This window comes from Scyliorhinus torazame, unplaced genomic scaffold (genome assembly GCF_047496885.1).
Source record: "Scyliorhinus torazame isolate Kashiwa2021f unplaced genomic scaffold, sScyTor2.1 scaffold_580, whole genome shotgun sequence".
Classification (NCBI taxonomy): domain Eukaryota; kingdom Metazoa; phylum Chordata; class Chondrichthyes; order Carcharhiniformes; family Scyliorhinidae; genus Scyliorhinus; species Scyliorhinus torazame.
The window spans coordinates 98,362-119,398 of NW_027308307.1; the positions used below are offsets into that span (position 1 = coordinate 98,362).

General features: G+C 53.9%; 1 protein-coding gene across 1 annotated transcript in view; it reads right to left on the reverse strand.

Moving 5' to 3' along the window:
* Window positions 1-1,432: 1,432 nt before the first annotated feature.
* The window catches only part of LOC140406523 (chromodomain-helicase-DNA-binding protein 5-like), a 31,308-nt gene continuing 11,703 nt past the window's right edge, over window positions 1,433-21,037 (reverse strand). The window contains exons 3-5 of the mRNA XM_072494526.1: window positions 19,191-19,391; window positions 3,767-3,904; window positions 1,433-1,589 (exon numbers count right to left, since the gene is read on the reverse strand). Coding sequence (XP_072350627.1) covers window positions 1,464-1,589; window positions 3,767-3,904; window positions 19,191-19,391 — 465 coding nt within the window. The 3' untranslated portion in view covers window positions 1,433-1,463. The remainder of the gene's footprint in view (window positions 1,590-3,766; window positions 3,905-19,190; window positions 19,392-21,037) is intronic.

A 21,037-nucleotide genomic window follows, 5' to 3' on the forward strand; every position in this document is an offset into this window, starting at 1 on the left:
CTCTAACCCCCTCTCTCTCACACACTCCTGTATCTGGGGTGGTCTCTCTAACCCCCTCTCTCTCTCTCACACACTCCTGTATCTGGGGAGGTGTCTCTAAACGCCCCCCCCCCCCCTCTCTCTCTCTCTCTCACACACTCCTGTATCTGGGGAGGTCTCTCTAACCCCCCCCCTCTCACACACTCCTGTATCTGGGGAGGTCTCTCTAATCCCCCTCTCTCTCACACACCCCTGTATCTGGGGAGGTCTCTCTAATCCCCCTCTCTCTCACACACACCCCTGTATCTGGGGAGGTCTCTCTCACCCCCCTCTCTCACACACACTCCTGTATCTGGGGAGGTGTCTCTACCCCCTCTCTCTCTCACACACTCCTGTATCTGGGGAGGTCTCTCTAACCCCCCCTCTCTCTCTCACACACTCCTGTATCTGGGGAGGTGTCTCGAATCCCCTCTCTCTCTCACACACTCCTGTATCTGGGGAGGTGTCTCTAAACGCCCCCCCCCCCCTCTCTCTCTCTCTCACACACTCCTGTATCTGGGGAGGTCTCTCTAACCCCCCCCCCCCCCTCTCACACACTCCTGTATCTGGGGAGGTCTCTCTAATCCCCCTCTCTCCCACACACACCCCTGTATCTGGGGAGGTCTCTCTAATCCCCCTCTCACACACACCCCTGTATCTGGGGAGGTCTCTCTCACCCCCCTCTCTCACACACACTCCTGTATCTGGGGAGGTGTCTCTACCCCCTCTATTCTCTCACACACTCCTGTATCTGGGGAGGTCTCTCTAACCCCCCCCTCTCTCACACACACTCCTGTATCTGGGGAGGCGTCTCTAACCCCCTCTCTCTCTCACACACTCCTGTATCTGGGGAGGTCTCTCTCACCCCCTCTCTCTCACACACACTCCTGTATCTGGGGAGGTCTCTCTCACCCCCCTCTCTCACACACACTCCTGTATCTGGGGAGGTGTCTCTACCCCCTCTCTCTCTCACACACTCCTGTATCTGGGGAGGTCTCTCACCCCCCCCCCCCCTCTCTCTCTCACACACTCCTGTATCTGGGGAGGTCTCTCTAACCCCCCTCTCTCTCACACACACTCCTGTATCTGGGGAGGCGTCTCTAACCCCCTCTCTCTCTCACACACTCCTGTATCTGGGGAGGTCTCTCTCACCCCCTCTCTCTCACACACACTCCTGTATCTGGGGAGGTCTCTCTCACCCCCCTCTCTCACACACACTCCTGTATCTGGGGAGGTGTCTCTAACCCCCTCTCTCTCTCACACACTCCTGTATCTGGGGAGGTCTCTCTAACCCCCCCTCTCTCTCACACACTCCTGTATCTGGGGAGGTGTCTCTAACCCCCCCTCTCTCTCACACACTCCTGTATCTGGGGAGGTCTCTCTAACCCCCCCTCTCTCTCACACACTCCTGTATCTGGGGAGATCCCTCTCTCCCGCTGCGGCACCTACTTGAATCGCTCCGGTGTGAGGAAGTTGAGCAAGTGGAATAATTCCTCCAGATTATTCTGCAGCGGTGTGCCAGTAAGGAGCAATTTGTGCTGCAGTGGGTAACCATTCAGGATTCGAAAAAACTGTAATACAGAGTGAGAGAGTTAGAGAAGAGAGAGGGGGAGACTGGGGAGAGAGGGGGAGACTGGGGAGAGAGGGGGGAGACTGGGGAGAGAGGGGGAGACTGGGGAGAGAGGGGGAGACTGGGGAGAGAGGGGGAGACTGGGGAGAGAGGGGGAGACTGGGGAGAGAGGGGGAGACTGGGGAGAGAGGGGGAGACTGGGGAGAGAGGGGGAGACTGGGGAGAGAGGGGGAGACTGGGGAGAGAGGGGGAGACTGGGGAGAGAGGGGGAGACTGGGGAGAGAGGGGGAGACTGGGGAGAGAGGGGGAGACTGGGGAGAGAGGGGGAGACTGGGGAGAGAGGGGGAGACTGGGGAGAGAGGGGGAGACTGGGGAGAGAGGGGGAGACTGGGGAGAGAGGGGGAGACTGGGGAGAGAGGGGGAGACTGGGGAGAGAGGGGGAGACTGGGGAGAGAGGGGGAGACTGGGGAGAGAGGGGGAGACTGGGGAGAGAGGGGGAGACTGGGGAGAGAGGGGGAGACTGGGGAGAGAGGGGGAGACTGGGGAGAGAGGGGGAGACTGGGGAGAGAGGGGGAGACTGGGGAGAGAGGGGGAGACTGGGGAGAGAGGGGGAGACTGGGGAGAGAGGGGGAGACTGGGGAGAGAGGGGGAGACTGGGGAGAGAGGGGGAGACTGGGGAGAGAGGGGGAGACTGGGGAGAGAGGGGGAGACTGGGGAGAGAGGGGGAGACTGGGGAGAGAGGGGGAGACTGGGGAGAGAGGGGGAGACTGGGGAGAGAGGGGGAGACTGGGGAGAGAGGGGGAGACTGGGGAGAGAGGGGGAGACTGGGGAGAGAGGGGGAGACTGGGGAGAGAGGGGGAGACTGGGGAGAGAGGGGGAGACTGGGGAGAGAGGGGGAGACTGGGGAGAGAGGGGGAGACTGGGGAGAGAGGGGGAGACTGGGGAGAGAGGGGGAGACTGGGGAGAGAGGGGGAGACTGGGGAGAGAGGGGGAGACTGGGGAGAGAGGGGGAGACTGGGGAGAGAGGGGGAGACTGGGGAGAGAGGGGGAGACTGGGGAGAGAGGGGGAGACTGGGGAGAGAGGGGGAGACTGGGGAGAGAGGGGGAGACTGGGGAGAGAGGGGGGAGACTGGGGAGAGAGGGGGAGGACTGGGGAGAGAGGGGGAGACTGGGGAGAGAGGGGGAGACTGGGGAGAGAGGGGGAGACTGGGGAGAGAGGGGGAGACTGGGGAGAGAGGGGGAGACTGGGGAGAGAGGGGGAGACTGGGGAGAGAGGGGGAGACTGGGGAGAGAGGGGGAGACTGGGGAGAGAGGGGGAGACTGGGGAGAGAGGGGGAGACTGGGGAGAGAGGGGGAGACTGGGGAGAGAGGGGGAGACTGGGGAGAGAGGGGGAGACTGGGGAGAGAGGGGGAGACTGGGGAGAGAGGGGGAGACTGGGGAGAGAGGGGGAGACTGGGGAGAGAGGGGGAGACTGGGGAGAGAGGGGGAGACTGGGGAGAGAGGGGGAGACTGGGGAGAGAGGGGGAGACTGGGGAGAGAGGGGGAGACTGGGGAGAGAGGGGGAGACTGGGGAGAGAGGGGGAGACTGGGGAGAGAGGGGGAGACTGGGGAGAGAGGGGGAGACTGGGGAGAGAGGGGGAGACTGGGGAGAGAGGGGGAGACTGGGGAGAGAGGGGGAGACTGGGGAGAGAGGGGGAGACTGGGGAGAGAGGGGGAGACTGGGGAGAGAGGGGGAGACTGGGGAGAGAGGGGGAGACTGGGGAGAGAGGGGGAGACTGGGGAGAGAGGGGGAGACTGGGGAGAGAGGGGGAGACTGGGGAGAGAGGGGGAGACTGGGGAGAGAGGGGGAGACTGGGGAGAGAGGGGGAGACTGGGGAGAGAGGGGGAGACTGGGGAGAGAGGGGGAGACTGGGGAGAGAGGGGGAGACTGGGGAGAGAGGGGGAGACTGGGGAGAGAGGGGGAGACTGGGGAGAGAGGGGGAGACTGGGGAGAGAGGGGAAGACTGGGGAGAGAGGGGAAGACTGGGGAGAGAGGGGGAGACTGGGGAGAGGGAAGCTACCAAACCCCAAGCCTGAGTTGTAGGCCTGAGCCCTCAGGTTGGGCAGCTGGTGAGGTCTCAAGGCCTGCGGCTAACTTCGGCGGAGCTGGCCCTTGTCCTGGTCGTAGGGGCCCTCACCTTGGATTGGTTGTTCTTGAGCCTGTGGGCCTCATCCACCACAAGGCAAGCCCACTGAATGGAGCCCAGAATGGCCTGGTCGATGGTCACTAATTCGTAGGACGTCAACAGCACGTGGAACTTGATCTGAGCCTCTTTCTGTGTGAGAGGGAGAGAGAGAGGGAGAGAGAGGGAGAGAAAGAGAGACTCGAGCGATGCGAGCGAGGGAGATGCGAGCGAGATAAAAGACAGAGAGACAAAAAAGAGAGAAGAGGGACAAGAGCGAGAGACGAGAGAGACAGAGAGATTAAAACCATCTGTTAATCCTCCCCCTCCAATCCCACTGCAATATCCCCACCCTCCATCGTGAACCTGCCCCTATTGTCACCCCTAGCCTTATACCTCAACCCTTGCCCCCTTTTCCTCTCCGCCACCACCCTGACCTTGCTCCATTGCTTCAGAGGCTAGATTCACAGTATAAAAGTGATCCCCTACAGTGCAGACTTTGTTTGCACTGAGTGCTGAATTTGGTGCATTTGAGTGCTATAGTGAGAGTTTGGTGACTGAGGGAGTTAGGTGAGGAGGGAGTAAGGTGCTTCTTTCATTTTGTTTCCTACATTTCCGCAAAGAGTGAGAAGAGAGCCAGGGGTTTACAGAGAGTGCAGCTGACTGGGAGCAGAGTCGGAGGGCGGAGATCCAGTTGGTCCACAGGGCAGCTATATTCTGTAAGGTAAGAGGGGATGGAGGCTAGGCCAGTTGCATGCTCCTCCTGTAGGATGTGGGTGGTGAGGGCACCCACCACCTCCGGTGTCCCCGCTGACTATACCTGCGGGACGTGCACCCAACTCCAGCTCCTCAGAGACCGTGTTCGGGAACTGGAGCTGAAGCTGGATGAACTTCGGATCATCCGGGAGGCAGAGGGGGTGATAGAGAAGAGTTACAGGGAGGTAACCACACCCAAGGTACAGGACAAGAATAGCTGGGTTACATTCAGGGGGGGAAAAAAAACAGGCAGACAGTGCAGGGATCCCTCGTGGCCGTTCCCCTTCAAAACAAGTATACAGTTTTGGATGCTGTTGGGGGAGGGATGACCTACCGGGGGAAGGCTCTAGCGGCCAGGTCTCTGGCACTGAGTCTGGCTCTGGGACTCAGAAGGGAAGGGGGGGGGGAATGGAAAAGCAATAGTTGTAGGAGATTCAATGGTTAGGGGAATAGATAGGAGATTCTGTGGTCGCGAGCTAGTTTCCCGGAAGGTATGTTGCCTCCCGGGTGCCAGGGTCAGGGATGTCTCGGATCGTGTCTTCAGGATCCTTAAGGGGGAGGGGGAGCAGCCAGAAGTCGTGGTGCACATTGGTACCAACGACATAGGTAGGAAAAGGGATGTGGAGGTAATAAACAAGTTTAGGGAGTTAGGCTGGAAGTTAAAAGCCAGGACAGACAGAGTTGTCATCTCTGGTTTGTTGCCGGTGCCACGTGATAGCGAGGCTAGGAATAGGGAGAGTGCAGCTGAACACGTGGCTGCAGGAATGGTGGAGGAGGGAGGGCTTCAGGTATTTGGATAATTGGAGCGCATTCTGGGGAAGGTGGGACCTGTACAAGCAGGACGGGTTGCACCTGAACCAGAGGGGCACCAATATCCTGGGAGGGAGGTTTACTAGTACTCTTCGGGAGGGTTTAAACTAATTTGGCAGCGAAATGGGAACCGGATTTGTAGTCCAGCAACTAAGGTAGCCGATATTCAGGACACCAAAGCGTGTAATGAGGCAGTGGGGAAGGGAACACTGACAAAGGAGAGTACTTGCAGGCACGGAGATGGGTTGAAGTGTATATACTTCAACGCAAGAAGCATCAGGAATAAGGTGGGTGAACTTAAGGCATGGATCGGTACTTGGGACTACGATGGGGTGGCCATCACGGAAACTTGGATAGAAGAGGGGCAGAAATGGTTGTTGGAGGTCCCTGGTTATAGATGTTTCAATAAGATTAGGGAGGGGGGTAAAAGAGGTGGGGGGGTGGCATTGTTAATTAGAGATAGTACAACAGCTGCAGAAAGGCAGTTCAAGGAGTATCAGCCTACTGAGGTAGTATGGGTTGAAGTCAGAAATAGGAAAGGAGCAGTCACCTTGTTAGGAGTTTTCTATAGGCCCCCAATAGTAGCAGAGATGTGGAGGAACAGATTGGGACACAGATTTTGGAAAGGTGCAGAAGTCACAGGGTAGTAGTCATGGGTGACTTTAACTTCCCAAATATTGAGTGGAAACTCTTTAGATCAAATAGTTTGGATGGGGTGGTGTTTGTGCAGTGTGTCCAGGAAGCTTTTCTAACACAGTATGTAGATTGTCCGACCAGAGGAGGGGCAATATTGGATTTAGTACTTGGTAATGAACCAGGGCAAGTGATAGATTTGTTAGTGGGGGAGCATTTTGGAGATAGTGACCACAATTCTGTGACTTTCACTTTAGTAATGGAGAGGGATAGGTGCGTGCAACAGCACAAGGTTTACAATTGGGGGAAGGGTAAATACGATGTTGTCATTGAAGTGCATAAGTTGGGAACATAGGCTGTCAGGGAAGGACACAAGTGAAATGTGGAACTTGTTCAAGGAACAGGTATTATGTGTCCTTGATATGTATGTCCCTGTCAGGCAGGGAAGAGATGGTCGAGTGAGGGAACCATGGTTGACAAGAGAGGTTGAATGTCTTGTTAAGAGGAAGAAGGAGACTTATGTAAGGCTGAGGACACAAGGTTCAGACAGGGCATTGGAGGGATACAAGATAGCCAAGAGGGAACTGAAGAAAGGGATTAGGAGAGCTCAGAGAGGGCATGAACAATCTTTGGCGGGTAGGATCAAGGGAAACCCCAAGGCCTTTTACACATGTCAGAAATATGAGAATGACTAGAGCGAGGGTAGGTCCGATCAAGGACAGTAGCGGGAGATTGTGTATTGAGTCTGAAGAGATAGGAGAGGTCTTGAACGAGTACTTTTCTTCTGTATTTACAAATGAGATGGGCCATATTGTTGGAGGACAGTGTGAAACAGACTGGCAAGCTCGAGGAAATACTTGTTAGGAAGGAAGATGTGGGGACTTCCGGGTGCGGCGATGACCAGCTGAGTCGCACGTTTCGGCAGCTCCCTGTGAAACGGACTTTTGGGCTCTTGATAGGAGCCCCAACGGCAATTTTAACGGCTGAAAACACCGTGCGGTAAACCAGAAGGGTGTTCCCCCTGGACACGGATGGAAAAAGGAGAGGAAAGTGGCCGGATTGCAGCGGATCCTTTGGAACAACGGCAAGGAAGGCAAGCAGAAACCAAGATGGCGTCGGAAGGTGGCAGTTTCATATGGGGCCCTGAACAACAAGAGTTTTTGAAACGCTGCGTGGAGGAGATAAAAAAGGAAATGAAGAAAGAGTTGTTGGCCCCGATACTACAGGTGATTGAAGGGCTGAAAGAGGAACAAAAGACCCAGGAGCAGGAGCTTCGGGTCGTGAAGGCGAAAGCAGCAGAGAATGAAAACGACATACAGGGCCTGGTGGTGAAGTCGGAGATACAGGAGGCACACCAGAAACGATCTGTGGAGAGGTTGGAGGCACTGGAAAATAACGCAAGGAGGAACAACTTGAGGATTCTTGGCCTTCCTGAAGGTGTGGAGGGGGCGGACGTCGGGGCATATGTGAGCACGATGCTGCACTCGTTAATGGGAGTGGAGGCCCCGACGGGTCCGTTGGAGGTGGAGGGAGCATACCGAGTTATGGTGCGAGGACCGAGAGCAGGAGAAGCTCCCAGAGCCATAGTGGTGAGATTTCTCCGTTTTAAGGATAGAGAAATGGTCCTTAGATGGGCGAAGAAAACTCGGTGTAGTAAATGGGAGAACGCGGTGATCCGCGTCTATCAAGATTGGAGTGCGGAGGTGGCGAGAAGGAGGGCGAGCTTTAATCGGGCCAAAGCGGGTACTTCACAAAAAAAAGATAAAGTTTGGAATGCTGCAACCGGCAAGACTGTGGGTCACATATCAAGGGAGGCACCACTACTTTGAGACGGCGGATGAAGCGTGGACTTTTATTGTAGAAGAAAAATTGGAATGATTGGACTACGAAAATGAACGTTTGGACAAAGTGGTGGGACGAGTGGGGGGGGGGGGGCGAAGAGGGATTGTATGATTAATCCTGCGGTATGGTAACTTTTCTTTCTCCCACAGGTGGTGATGGGGGAGGTGGGGAGGGAGAGGAGATGGGGCGTTGGCCATGGGAGGCGGGGCCGAGGGAGAGGCGCGGGCTTGGTTCCCGCGCTATGATAATTATGGCGGGAATAGAGAAGCAGGAAGGAGGGGGCGCCGCACGGGGTGAGCCGTGATCACGGGGGGAAGCCGAGGTCAGCCAGAGTTTGCTGACTTCTGGGAGCAACATGGGGGGAGTAATTACGCTAGCGGGGGGTCTAGCGGGGGGGGGGGGGGGGGGGGGGGGGGGGGGGGGGGGGAGGGGGGAATTACTGGGTTGCTGCTGCTGGGGAAAGGGGGGAGTGGGTGCGGGAAAGGATGGGCGGGGGGGCACCGTCTGGGAGAAATACAGCCGCGTGGGAACTGGGCGAGAAGCTGGAAAAAGATGATGGCTAACCGGCAAGGGGGGGGGGTGGGAAGCCCCCCAACCCGGCTGATCACGTGGAACGTGAGGGGGCTTAACGGGCCGATAAAGAGGGCACGAGTACTCGCACACCTTAAGAAACTTAAAGCAGATGTGGTCATGTTACAGGAAACGCACCTGAAACTGATAGATCAGGTTAGGTTGCGCAAAGGATGGGTAGGGCAGGTGTTCCATTCGGGGCTGGATGCGAAAAACAGGGGGGTGGCTATATTAGTGGGGAAGCGGGTAATGTTCGAGGCAAAGACTATAGTGGCGGATAACGGGGGCAGATACGTGATGGTGAGTGGCAAATTACAGGGAGAGATGGTGGTGTTAGTAAACGTGTATGCCCCGAATTGGGACGATGCCAATTTTATGAGGCGAATGCTAGGACGCATCCCAGACCTAGAGACCGGAAAGCTGATAATGGGGGGAGACTTTAACACGGTGTTGGAACCAAGGCTGGATAGGTCGAAGTCCAGGACTGGTAGGAGGCCGACAGCAGCCAAGGTGCTCAAGGATTTTATGGAGCAGATGGGAGGGGTGGACCCGTGGAGATTCAGTAGACCTAGGAGTAAGGAGTTCTCGTTTTTCTCCTATGTCCATAAAGTCTATTCACGCATAGACTTTTTTGTGTTGGGTAGGGCATTGATCCCGAGGGTGAGGGGAACGGAATATACGGCTATAGCCATTTCGGATCATGCCCCACACTGGGTAGACTTGGAGATAGGGGAGGAAACAAGAGGGCGTCCACCCTGGAGAATGGATATGGGACTAATGGCGGATGAGGGGGTGTGCTTAAGGGTGAGGGGATGCATTGAAAAGTACTTGGAACTCAATGACAATGGGGAGGTTCAGGTGGGAGTGGTCTGGGAGGCGTTGAAGGCGGTGGTTAGGGGGGAGCTGATATCAATAAGGACACATAAAGGGAAGCAGGAGAGTAAGGAACGGGAGCGGTTGTTGCAAGAACTTTTGAGGGTGGACAGACAGTATGCGGAAGCACCGGAGGAGGGACTGTATAGGGAAAGGCAAAGGCTGCATGTGGAATTTGACTTGCTGACCACAGGCACTGCAGAGGCACAATGGAGGAAGGCGCAGGGTGTACAGTATGAATATGGAGAGAAGGCGAGCAGATTGCTGGCACACCAATTGAGGAAAAGGGGAGCAGCGAGGGAAATAGGGGGGGTGAGAGACGAAGATGGAGAGACGGAGCGGGGAGCGGAGAGAGTGAATGAAGTGTTTAAGACATTTTATAAAAAATTGTATGAAGCTCAACCCCCGGATGGGAGGGAGAGAATGATGGAGTTTTTGGATCGGCTGGAAATTCCCAAGGTGGAAGAGCAGGAAAGGATGGGATTGGGAGCACAGATCACGGTAGAAGAAGTGGTGAAAGGAATTAGGAACATGCAGACGGGAAAGGCCCCGGGACCGGACGGATTCCCAGTTGAATTTTACAGAAAATATTTGGACTTGCTCGCCCCGCTACTGACGAGGACCTTCAACGAGGCAAAGGAAAGGGGACAACTGCCCCCGACTATGTCAGAAGCAACGATATCGCTTCTTTTAAAGAAGGAAAAGGATCCGCTACAATGCGGGTCCTACAGACCAATCTCCCTCCTCAATGTAGATGCCAAGGTCTTGGCCAAGGTAATGGCAATGAGAATAGAGGAATGTGTCCCGGGGGTGGTTCATGAGGACCAAACTGGGTTTGTGAAGGGGAGACAGCTGAACACGAACATACGGAGGTTGTTAGGGGTAATGATGATGGCCCCACCAGAGGGTGAAACGGAGATAGTAGTGGCGATGGACGCCGAGAAAGCATTTGATAGAGTGGAGTGGGATTATCTGTGGGAGGTGTTGAGGAGATTTGGGTTCGGAGAGGGGTATGTTAGATGGGTGCAGCTGTTGTATAGGGCCCCAGTGGCGAGTGTGGTCACGAATGGACGGGGATCGGCATATTTTCGGCTCCATAGAGGGACAAGGCAGGGATGTCCTCTGTCCCCATTACTGTTTGCACTGGCGATTGAGCCCCTGGCGATAGCGCTGAGAGGTTCCAAGGGATGGAGAGGAATACTTAGGGGAGGAGAAGAACACCGGGTATCTTTATATGCGGATGATCTGCTACTTTATGTGGCGGATCCAGCGGAGGGGATGCCAGAAATAATGCGGATACTTGGGGAGTTTGGGGATTTTTCAGGGTATAAATTGAATATGGGAAAGAGTGAGCTCTTTGTGGTGCATCCAGGGGAGCAGAGTAGAGAAATAGAAGACCTACCGTTGAGGAAGGTAACAAGAGACTTTCGTTACCTGGGGATCCAGATAGCTAAGAATTGGGGCACATTGCACAGACTAAATTTGACGCGGTTGGTGGAACAGATGGAGGAAGATTTCAAGAGATGGGACATGGTAGCATTGTCAATGGCAGGGAGGGTGCAGGCAGTTAAGATGGTGGTCCTCCCGAGATTCCTTTTTGTGTTTCAGTGTCTCCCGGTGGTGATCACGAAGGCTTTTTTCAAAAGGATAGAAAAGAGTATTATGGGTTTTGTTTGGGCCGGGAAGACTCCGAGAGTGAGGAAGGGATTCTTACAGCGTAGTAGGGATAGGGGGGGCTGGCACTACCGAGCCTAAGTGAGTATTATTGGGCCGCTAATATTTCAATGGTGAGTAAGTGGATGGGAGAGGAGGAAGGTGCGGCGTGGAAGAGATTAGAGAGGGCGTCCTGTAGGGGGACCAGCCTGCAGGCTATGGTGACAGCCCCATTGCCGTTCTCACCAAGGAACTATACCACGAGTCCGGTGGTGGTAGCTACACTGAAGATTTGGGGACAGTGGAGACGACATAGGGGAGTGACCGGAGCACTGGGGGGGTCCCCGATAAGAAATAACCATAGGTTTGCCCCGGGGGGAATGGATGGGGGATATGGAATGTGGCAAAGAGCAGGTATAACGCAATTGAAAGATCTATTTGTGGATGGGAAGTTTGCGAGTCTGGGAGCGCTGACCGAGAAATATGGGTTGCCCCAAGGGAATGCATTCAGGTACATGCAATTGAGGGCTTTTGCGAGGCAGCAGGTGAGGGAATTCCCGCAGCTCCCGACACAAGAGGTGCAGGACAGAGTCATCTCAAAGAAATGGGTGGGGGACGGTAAGGTGTCGGATATATATAGGGAAATGAGAGACGAAGGGGAGACTATGATGGACGAACTAAAAGGGAAATGGGAAGAAGAGCTAGGGGAGGAGATTGAGGAGGGGATGTGGGCAGATGCCCTAAACAGGGTAAACTCGTCGTCCTCGTGCGCCAGGCTAAGCCTGATTCAGTTTAAGGTATTACACAGGGCACATATGACTGGAACACGGCTCAGTAAATTTTTTGGGGTGGAGGATAGGTGTGCGAGGTGCTCGAGAAGCCCAGCGAATCATACCCATATGTTTTGGTCATGCCCGGCACTACAGGGGTTTTGGATGGGGGTGACAAAGGTGCTTTCGAAAGTAGTAGGAGTCCGGGTCGAACCAAGCTGGGGGTTGGCTATATTTGGGGTTGCACAAGAGCCGGGAGTGCAGGAGGCGAAAGAGGCCGATGTTTTGGCCTTTGCGTCCCTAGTAGCCCGGCGCAGAATATTGCTAATGTGGAAAGAAGCCAAGCCCCCGGGGGTGGAGACCTGGATAAATGATATGGCGGGGTTCATAAAGTTAGAGCGGATTAAGTTCGTCCTAAGGGGGTCGGCTCAAGGGTTTACTAGGCGGTGGCAACCGTTCGTCGAATATCTTGCGGAAAGATAGATAGGGGAGAACAAAGAAGGCAGCAGCAGCGGCCCAGGACTTTGGGGGGGGGGGGGGGGGGGGGGGGGTGGCCTGAGACAAGGCAGTTGCCAATTAGGGCTAGTTTTTATTTATTTATTTATTTGTTATTTAATATTTATTTATTTGTTGTTGTTTTTGTTTAAATTTAAAAAAGGTCATTATTATCTGTATTGTTACAATGTTGTGTAAAGGATGCACAATGTACTGTGTTGGTTGACCAAAAATTTTCAATAAAATATTATTTAAAAAAAAAAGGAAGGAAGATGTGTTGGGCATTTTGAAAAACTTGAGGATAGACAAGTCCCCCGGGCCTGACGGGATATATCCAAGGATTCCATGGGAAGCAAGAGATGAAATTGCAGAGCCGTTGGCAATGATCTTTTCGTCCTCACTGTCAACAGGGGTGGAACCAGGGGATTGGAGAGTGGCGAATGTCGTGTCCCTGTTTAAAAAAGGGACTAGGGATAACCTTGGGAATTACAGGCCAGTTAGTCTTACTTCGGTGGTCGGCAAAGTCATGGAAAGGGTACTGAAGGATAGGATTTCTGAGCATCTGGAAAGACACTGCTTGATTAGGGATAGTCAGCATGGATTTGTGAGGGGTAGGTCTTGCCTTACAAGTGTTATTGAATTCTTTGAGGAGGTGACCAAGCATGTGGATGAAGGTAAAGCAGTGGATATAGTGTACATGGATTTTAGTAAGGCATTTGATAAGGTTCCCCATGGTAGGCTTCTGCAGAAAGTAAGGAGGCATGGGATAGTGGGAAATTTGGACAGTTGGATAACGAACTGGCTAACCGATAGAAGTCAGAGAGTGGTGGTGGATGGCAAATATTCAGCCTCGGTCCCAGTTACCAGTGGCGTACCGCAGGGATCAGTTCTGGATCCTCTGCTGTTTGTGATTTTCATTAATGACTTGGATGAGGGAGTTGAAGGGTGGGTCAGTAAATTTGCAGACGATACGAAGATTGGTGGAGTTGTGGATAGTGAGGAGGGCTGTTGTCGGCTGCAAAGAGACATAGATAGGATGCAGAGCTGGGCTGAGAAGTGGCAGATGGAGTTTAACCCTGAAAAGTGTGAGGTTGTCCATTTTGGAAGGACAAATATGAATGCGGAATACAGGGTTAACGGTAGCGTTCTTGGCAATGTGGAGGAGCAGAGAGATCTTGGGGTCTATGTTCATACACCTTTGAATGTTGCCACTCAAGTGGATAGAGCTGTGAAGAAGGCCACAGAGGGATTGAATTTAAGAGCCGTGAGGTGATGATGCAGCTGTACAAAACTGGTAAGGCCACATTTGGAGTACTGTGTACAGTTCTGGTCGCCTCATTTTAGGAAGGATGTGGAAGCTTTGGAAAAGGTGTAAAGGAGATTTACCAGGATGTTGTCTGGAATGGAGAGTAGGTCTTACGAGGAAAGGTTGAGGATGCTAGGCCTTTTCTCATTAGAACAGAGAAGGATGAGGGGCGACTTGACAGAGGTTTATAAGATGATCAGGGGAATAGATAGAGTAGACAGTCAGTTTTTCCCCGGGTGGGACAAACCATTACAAGGGGACATAAATTTAAGGTGAATGGTGGAAGATATAGGGGGGGATGTCAGAGGTAGGTTCTTTACCCAGAGAGTAGTGGGGGCATGGAATGCACTGCCTGTGGAAGTAGTTGAGTCGGAAACATTAGGGACCTTCAAGCAGCTATTGGATAGGTACATAGATTACGGTAAAATGATATAGTGTAGATTTATTTGTTCTTAAGGGCAGTACGGTAGCATTGTGGATAGCACAATTGCTTCACAGCTCCAGTGTCCCTGGTTCGATTCCGGCTTGGGTCACTGTCTGTGCGGAGTCTGCACATCCTCCCCGTGTCTGCGTGGGTTTCCTCCGGGTGCTCCGGTTTCCTCCCACAGTCCAAAGACGTGCAGGTTAGGTGGATTGGCCATGATAAATTGCCCTTAGTGTCCAAAATTGCCCTTAGTGTTGGGTGGAGGTGTTGACTTTGGGTAGGGTGCTTTTTCCAAGAGCCGGTGCAGACTCAATGGGCCGAATGGCCTCCTTCTGCACTGTAAATTCAATGATAATCTATGATTAATCTAAGACAAGGGTTCGGCACAACATCGTGGACCGAAGGGCCTGTTCTGTGCTGTATTTTTCTATGTTCTATGTTCTATCGTCAGCTGACCCGTGCTGGCCGTGAACTTAACTTTTGCCCGAGGCCTTGATCCCGCACCACAACCGTTGCCCCTTCTGCCCCCATCCCCCCTTCTGCCCTCATCCTCCATTATGTACCACAACCCTTGACACTCCCCTCTCTCTCCCACAGCTGGACCTTCTCCCCATCGTCTCCCTGTCTGCATGATCCTTGATCACTCCACCCTTAGTACCGAGACCCTTCAAACCCTGCATCCTGACACCTTGACCCTAACGCTGGCCACTTGCCATTTCTGTTCCCCCCGACCGCCCTCCCACCCCGCATCAGGAATCTTCAGTGGTTCCCGGACCCCAGCCCGAACAGTGACCTTTCACCCTGCAAACCTAGCCCCTCCCCCCACCCCACCCTTGACGCTCCCTCCCCTTGGGTCACACATCACAACCCTTGACCTCTAATCCTTATCCACCCCCTCCCCCTCCGCTAACCCCTTCAGGAAACGACAATTCCTGGAAACCTGCCAGGTCCCTCCCGGGCCACCCAAGCAAAAGGGCAGCCTGCAAACATGTCAAGACCTCGCAGCCTGAGTCGTAGGCCGAAACCCATAAGAGTCCCCTCCTGGCTCACTTTTACCCAGATAAAGAGGGCAGCCTATGGTGAGGAGGGTGAAAGCGGATTTGGCAAGGTGGGATGGTCTCCTTCTGTCACTGGCGGGTCGGGTACAGGCGGTCAAAATGAACGTGTTGCCGCGATTCCTGTTTATTTTTCAATGCCTATCGATTTTCCTGCCAAAGGCATTTTTTAGAGAGATTGAAGGGATGAAATGAAATTGAAATGAAATGAAAATCGCTTATTGACACAAGTAAGCTTCAAAGGAAGTTACTGTAAAAAGCCCCTAGTCGCCACATTCCGGCGCCTGTTCGGGGAGGCTGGTACGGGAATTGAACCATGCTGCTGGTCTGCTTTCAAAGCCAGCGATTTAGCCCAGTGTGCTAAACCAGCCCCTATCGTTCATATGGGGAGGGAAGGTGGCCAGAATTAAAAAGGTGCCACCACAGAGAGGAAGGCAGGCAGGGGGTTTGGGTCTTCCGAACCCGATGTATTAATGACCAAGCATGACCTAGCATGTGGATGAAGGTAAAGCAGTGGATGTAGTGTACATGGATTTTAGTAAGGCATTTGATAAGGTTCCCCGTGGTAGGCTTCTGCAGAAAGTAAGGAGGCATGGGATAGTGGGAAATTTGGCCAGTTGGATAACGAACTGGCTAACCGATAGAAGTCAGAGAGTGGTGGTGGATGGCAAATATTCAGCCTGGATCCCAGTTACCAGTGACTTACCGCAGGGATCAGTTCTGGGTCCTCTGCTGTTTGTGATTTTCATTAATGACTTGGATGAGGGAGTTGAAGGGTTGGTCAGTAAATTTGCAGACGATACGAAGATTGGTGGAGTTGTGGATAGTGAGGAGGGCTGTTGTCGGCTGCAAAGAGACATAGATAGGATGCAGAGCTGGGCTGAGAAGTGGCAGATGGAGTTTAACCCTGAAAAGTGTGAGGTTGTCCATTTTGGAAGGACAAATATGAATGCGGAATACAGGATTAATGGTAGAGTTCTTGGCAATGTGGAAGAGCAGAGAGATCTTGGGGTCTATGTTCATACACCTTTGAATGTTGCCACTCAAGTGGATAGAGCTGTGAAGAAGGCCTATGGTGTGCTAGCGTTCATTAACAGAGGGATTGAATTTAAGAGCCGTGAGGTGATGATGCAGCTGTACAAAACTGGTAAGGCCACATTTGGAGTACTGTGTACAGTTCTGGTCGCCTAATTTTAGGAAGGATGTGGAAGCTTTGGAAAAGGTGCAAAGGAGATTTACCAGGATGTTGCCTGGAATGGAGAGTAGGTCTTACGAGGAAAGGTTGAGGGTGCTAGGCCTTTTCTCATTAGAACGGAGAAGGATGAGGGGCGACTTGATAGAGGTTTATAAGATGATCAGGGGAATAGATAGAGTAGACAGTCAGAAACTTTTTCCCCAGGTGGAACAAACCATTACAAGGGGACATAAATTTAAGGTGAATGGTGGAAGGTATAGGGGGATGTCAGAGGTAGGTTCTTTACCCAGAGAGTAGTGGGGGCATGGAATGCACTGCCTGTGGAAGTAGTTGAGTCGGAAACATTAGGGACCTTCAAGCAGCTATTGGATAGGTACATGGATTACGGTAAAATGATATAGTGTAGATTTATTTGTTCTTAAGGGCAGCACGGTAGCATTGTGGATAGCACAATGGCTTCACAGCTCCAGGGTCCCAGGTTCGATTCCGGCTTGGGTCACTGTCTGTGCGGAGTCTGCACATCCTCCCAGTGTCTGCGTGGGTTTCCTCCGGGTGCTCCGGTTTCCTCCCACAGTCCAAAGATGTGTGGGTTAGGTGAATTGGCCAATGATAAATTGCCCTTAATGTCCAAATTGCCCTTGGTGTTGGGTGGAGGTGTTGAGTTTGGGTAGGGTGCTCTTTCCAAGAGCCGGTGCAGACTCAATGGGCCGAATGGCCTCCTTCTGCACTGTAAATTCAATGATAATCTATGATTAATCTAGGACCAAGGTTCGGCACAACATCGTGGGCCGAAGGGCCTGTTCTGTGCTGTATTTTTCTATGTTCTATTATTACACCGAATGTGGAGAAGGTACGGAGCTGGGTCAGAGGGGTTGACTCCCAATGGGTCAGAATGGAGGAGAGTTAGGGTAGGGGGACGGGATTGAAGGCGCAAGCGACATCGCCGCTTCCAATGGCCCCGAGAAGATACCCAGGGAGTCCGGTAGTAATAGCTTTGTCGAGAATTTGGAGGCAGTTTCACCAACACTTCAGGGTGGGGGCAGGGTCAAGGGAAATGCCGATTCAGGGGAACCACAGATTTGAGCCAGGGAGGTGGGATGGAAATTTTCAGAGATGGGAGGAGAAAGGAATTAGAACACTAAAAATTTGTTTCTTGGGGATCGTTTTGCGGGATTGAAGGAGCTGGGAGCGAAGTATGGGCTGGAGCAGGGGGAAATATTTAGATACATGCAGGTTCGAGACATTGCCAGAAAGGAGATACAGAGCTTCCCAGTAGAGCCGGCTTCCACATTGCTGGAGGAAGTGCTGACGACAGGGGGACAGGAGAAGGGAGTAGTATCGGCGGTTTACGGGGCTATTTAGAAGAGGAGAAGGCACCGCTGGAAGGGATCAAGGCAAAGTGGGAGGAAGAGTTGGGAGAGGATATGGAGGAGGGGTTCTGGTGTGAGGTGCTCCGGAGAGTGAACGCCTCCACCTCGTGCGCGAGGTTGCGGCTGATCCAGCTGAAGGTGGTGTATAGAGCGCACCTTACAAGGGCGAGGAGGAGCCAGCTCTTTGAGGTGGTAGAGGATGTGTGTGAACGTTGCGGGGGTGGGGGGGGGCCGCAAACCACGTTCATATGTTTTGGTCCTGTCCAAAGCTGGAGGATTACTAGAAGGAGGTGTTTAGGGTAATCTCTAAAGTGGTGCGTGTGAAACTGGACCGGACCCTCGGGAGGCCATATTCGGGGTGTCGGACCAGCCGGTGTTGGAAACGGGCGCGGAGGCAAATGTTCTAGCCTTTGCCTCGTTGATCGCCCGAAGGCAGATCCTGTTAGGGTGGAGATTAACCTCTCCACTCTGTGCCCTGGCGTGGCGGGGGGACCTACAGGAATTCATTGGAGGAGATTCTCCGAACCCCGCGCTGGGCCGGAGAATCGCCGCAACCGCGCTGGGGCGGAGAATCGGCACCATTTGCGCGGCGCGTTTGGTGCACCGCCGGCCGCGGGAATCAGTGGGGCCGCCGATTTTCCGGCCCGGACATGACAGAGTCCCTCCAGCACCGTTCACCCCTGGTCGCTGCTGGTGGGAACTCTGCAGAACTCTGCAGGAATGGTCGGGGGGGGGGGGGGGGGGGGGGGGGGGGGGGGGGTGTGCTCCTTCACCGGGGGGGCCTCCGATGGGGTCTGGCCCGCGATCGGTGCCCACTGATCGGCGGGCCATCCTCTCCCCTCCCGGGCCTACTTTATGGCGCGGCAGGCCCCTGAACACCGACCCCATGTTGGTCGGAGCTGGCACGCTAAAGAAGTCCCCCACGCATGTGCAGGTTGGCGCGGCGCCCATTTGTCATCGCATAAGGAGGCTGGACCGGCATGAACCGCTCCAGCGTCGTGCTGGCCCGGCATGAACCGCTCCAGCGTCGTGCTGGCCCCGGGCACGGTTCGCGCGTCGTGAAACGCGACGGCGTTCACGACGGCGCAAACACTTGGGCCCAATATTGGAGAATCGCCCCCATGATGTTTGAAAAGGTCAAATTTGAACGGAGGGGAAGGATGGAGGGGTTCTACAATTCATGGACGTAATTCATTATGCAGTTTTGAGAATTGGATCACATCGAACATTAGTTGGGGGGGGGGGGGGTAGTTGGGAGGGTTGGGGGGAGGGGGGCTGTGTGTGTTAATGGTGACTATGGGTGATTCCTGATTGCTTTTTGTCATTTGTTTATGTTAACATGCGGGCTAATGTTTGGGGGTTTGGTGGGAGGATGGGATCGTTGTTATTGATATGGGGATTGACATTACATTCATTACTGATTATTGTTGGGTGTAAATTTGGGAGAAAATGTGAAAAAGGAGAATAAACAAATATTTAAAAAAAAAAATGTCAGCCTAAAAACACGCCAAGGCCTCGAAAACTGAGCAATGAGCCGAAGGCCTACTTGAAAGCCAAAAGGCTCTTCCTGGGCCACTTTGACTTTGGCAGGGGGAAGGAGGGGATGGGGTGCAGCCTGATGGAGAATCAAGGCCTCGAAGCCTGAGGAGTAGAACCTCAGGTCAGCAAATCCCTGAAGAGCCCTTACCTTCATTTTGAAGACTTTCTTGCCGCCTCGGATGGCGTTGTTTTCGAAAGAGAACTCGTTCTCCCGGATGACGGCCCGGCTCTCCTTGTCACCAGTGTACGTGACCACGTACATATCGGGCCCCCACAGCTCGAACTCACGCTCCCAGTTGATGATGGTCGAGAGAGGCGCGCTGACCAGGAAGGGCCCCTGGGAGTGACCCTGTTCGGTCATGAATGCAAAACAAGAAAAACAACTTAGGCTGAGCAATTACAGAGAGCTGCATACTTCAGTCCCTAAATACCACAACTAATCATTGAGAGGACGCGTTGCAGTAGTACAGTAACTGTTGCAGTAGTACCGTAACAGTTTACCACAACACATATAATACACTAACAGTGGTTTACCACATACACCCCCTGTTTAAAAAAGAGTCCAGCTGGGGTGAAGTGGTCTTAAACGTCAAGTCTGTCGGGGGCTTTGACCTTCCGCCGTGATCGCCTCAGTCCCGGCTGTGGTGTGTGCACTGGTGTCGAGACCTGTGCGTCCGGGAGCGTGTGGTCTTTTTCTTCGCCCAGTAGTTGAGTCGGTGGAGGAGGGGGGGAGGGGGGGCAGTGGTGATGGTCGCCGGTGGGCCTGCGGGTACCAAATCTTGAAGTAGCCGGGTAGTGGTGTAGGGTCGGGGGTGGTGGTGATGGTCGCTGGGGAATCGTGAGTACTCATCAACAACGTTGAGGAAGTACACGTTATGGTCAGTGGAGGGGAGGAGTCCTTTGAAATTGATGCTCAGGCGCTCAAAGGGGCGGGAGGCCTTTACCAGGTGTGCTCTGTCGGGCCGTTAGAAGTGCGGTTTGCACGCCACGCAGACCTGGCAGTCCCTGGTCACGGTCCTGACCTCCTCGATGGAGTAGGGCAGGTTGCGGGCCTTGATAAAATGGAAAAAACGGGCGACCCCTGGGTGACAGAGGTCATTGTGGAGAGCCCGAAGTCGGTCTACTTGTGCGCTGGCACATGTACCGCGGGATAGGGCATCTGGGGGCTCATTGAACTTCCCCGGGCGATACAAGATCTTATAGTTATAGGTGGAGCGTTCGATCCTCCACCTCAGAATCTGGTCTTTCTTGATCTTGCCCCGCTGTGTATTATTAAACATGAAGGCAACCGACCGTTGGTCAGTGAGGAGAGTGAATCGCCTGCCGGCCAGGTAATGCCGCCAATGTCGTACAGCTTCCACTTCGACGGAGGAGTGCCGATTTTCGGAGGCATGGAGGGTACGGGAGAAGAAAGCCACGGGCCTGCCCACCTGGTTGAGGGTAGCGGCCAGGGCAAAGTCCGACGGATCGCTCTCCACCTGGAACGGAATGGACTCGTCCACAGCGTGCATCCCGGCTTTGGCAATATCTGCCTTGATGCGGTTGAAGGCCAGACGGGCCTCAGCCGTCAGGGGAAAAATGGTGGATTTAATGAGTGGAAGGGCCTTGTCTGCATAATTGGGGACCCACTGGGCATAATAAGAGAAGGACCCCAGGCATCACTTCAGGGCCTTGGGTCAGTGGGGGAGGGGAAGTTCCAGGACGGGGCGCATGCGGTCGGGGTCGGTCCCTCGGACTCCGTTTTCCACAACGTGGCCAAGGATGGCTAGGCGGGTTGTGCGGAAAACGCATTTCTCCTTATTGTATGTGAGGTTAAGGAGCTGAGCGGTGTGGAGGAAATGTTGGAGGTTAGCGTCATGGTCCTGCTGGTCATGGCCGCAGATGGTGACATTATCTAGGTACGGGAACGTGGCCCGCAGCCCGTACTGGTCAACCATTCGGTCCATCTCTCGCTGGAAGACCAAGACCTCATTGGTGACGCCGAAGGGAACCCTG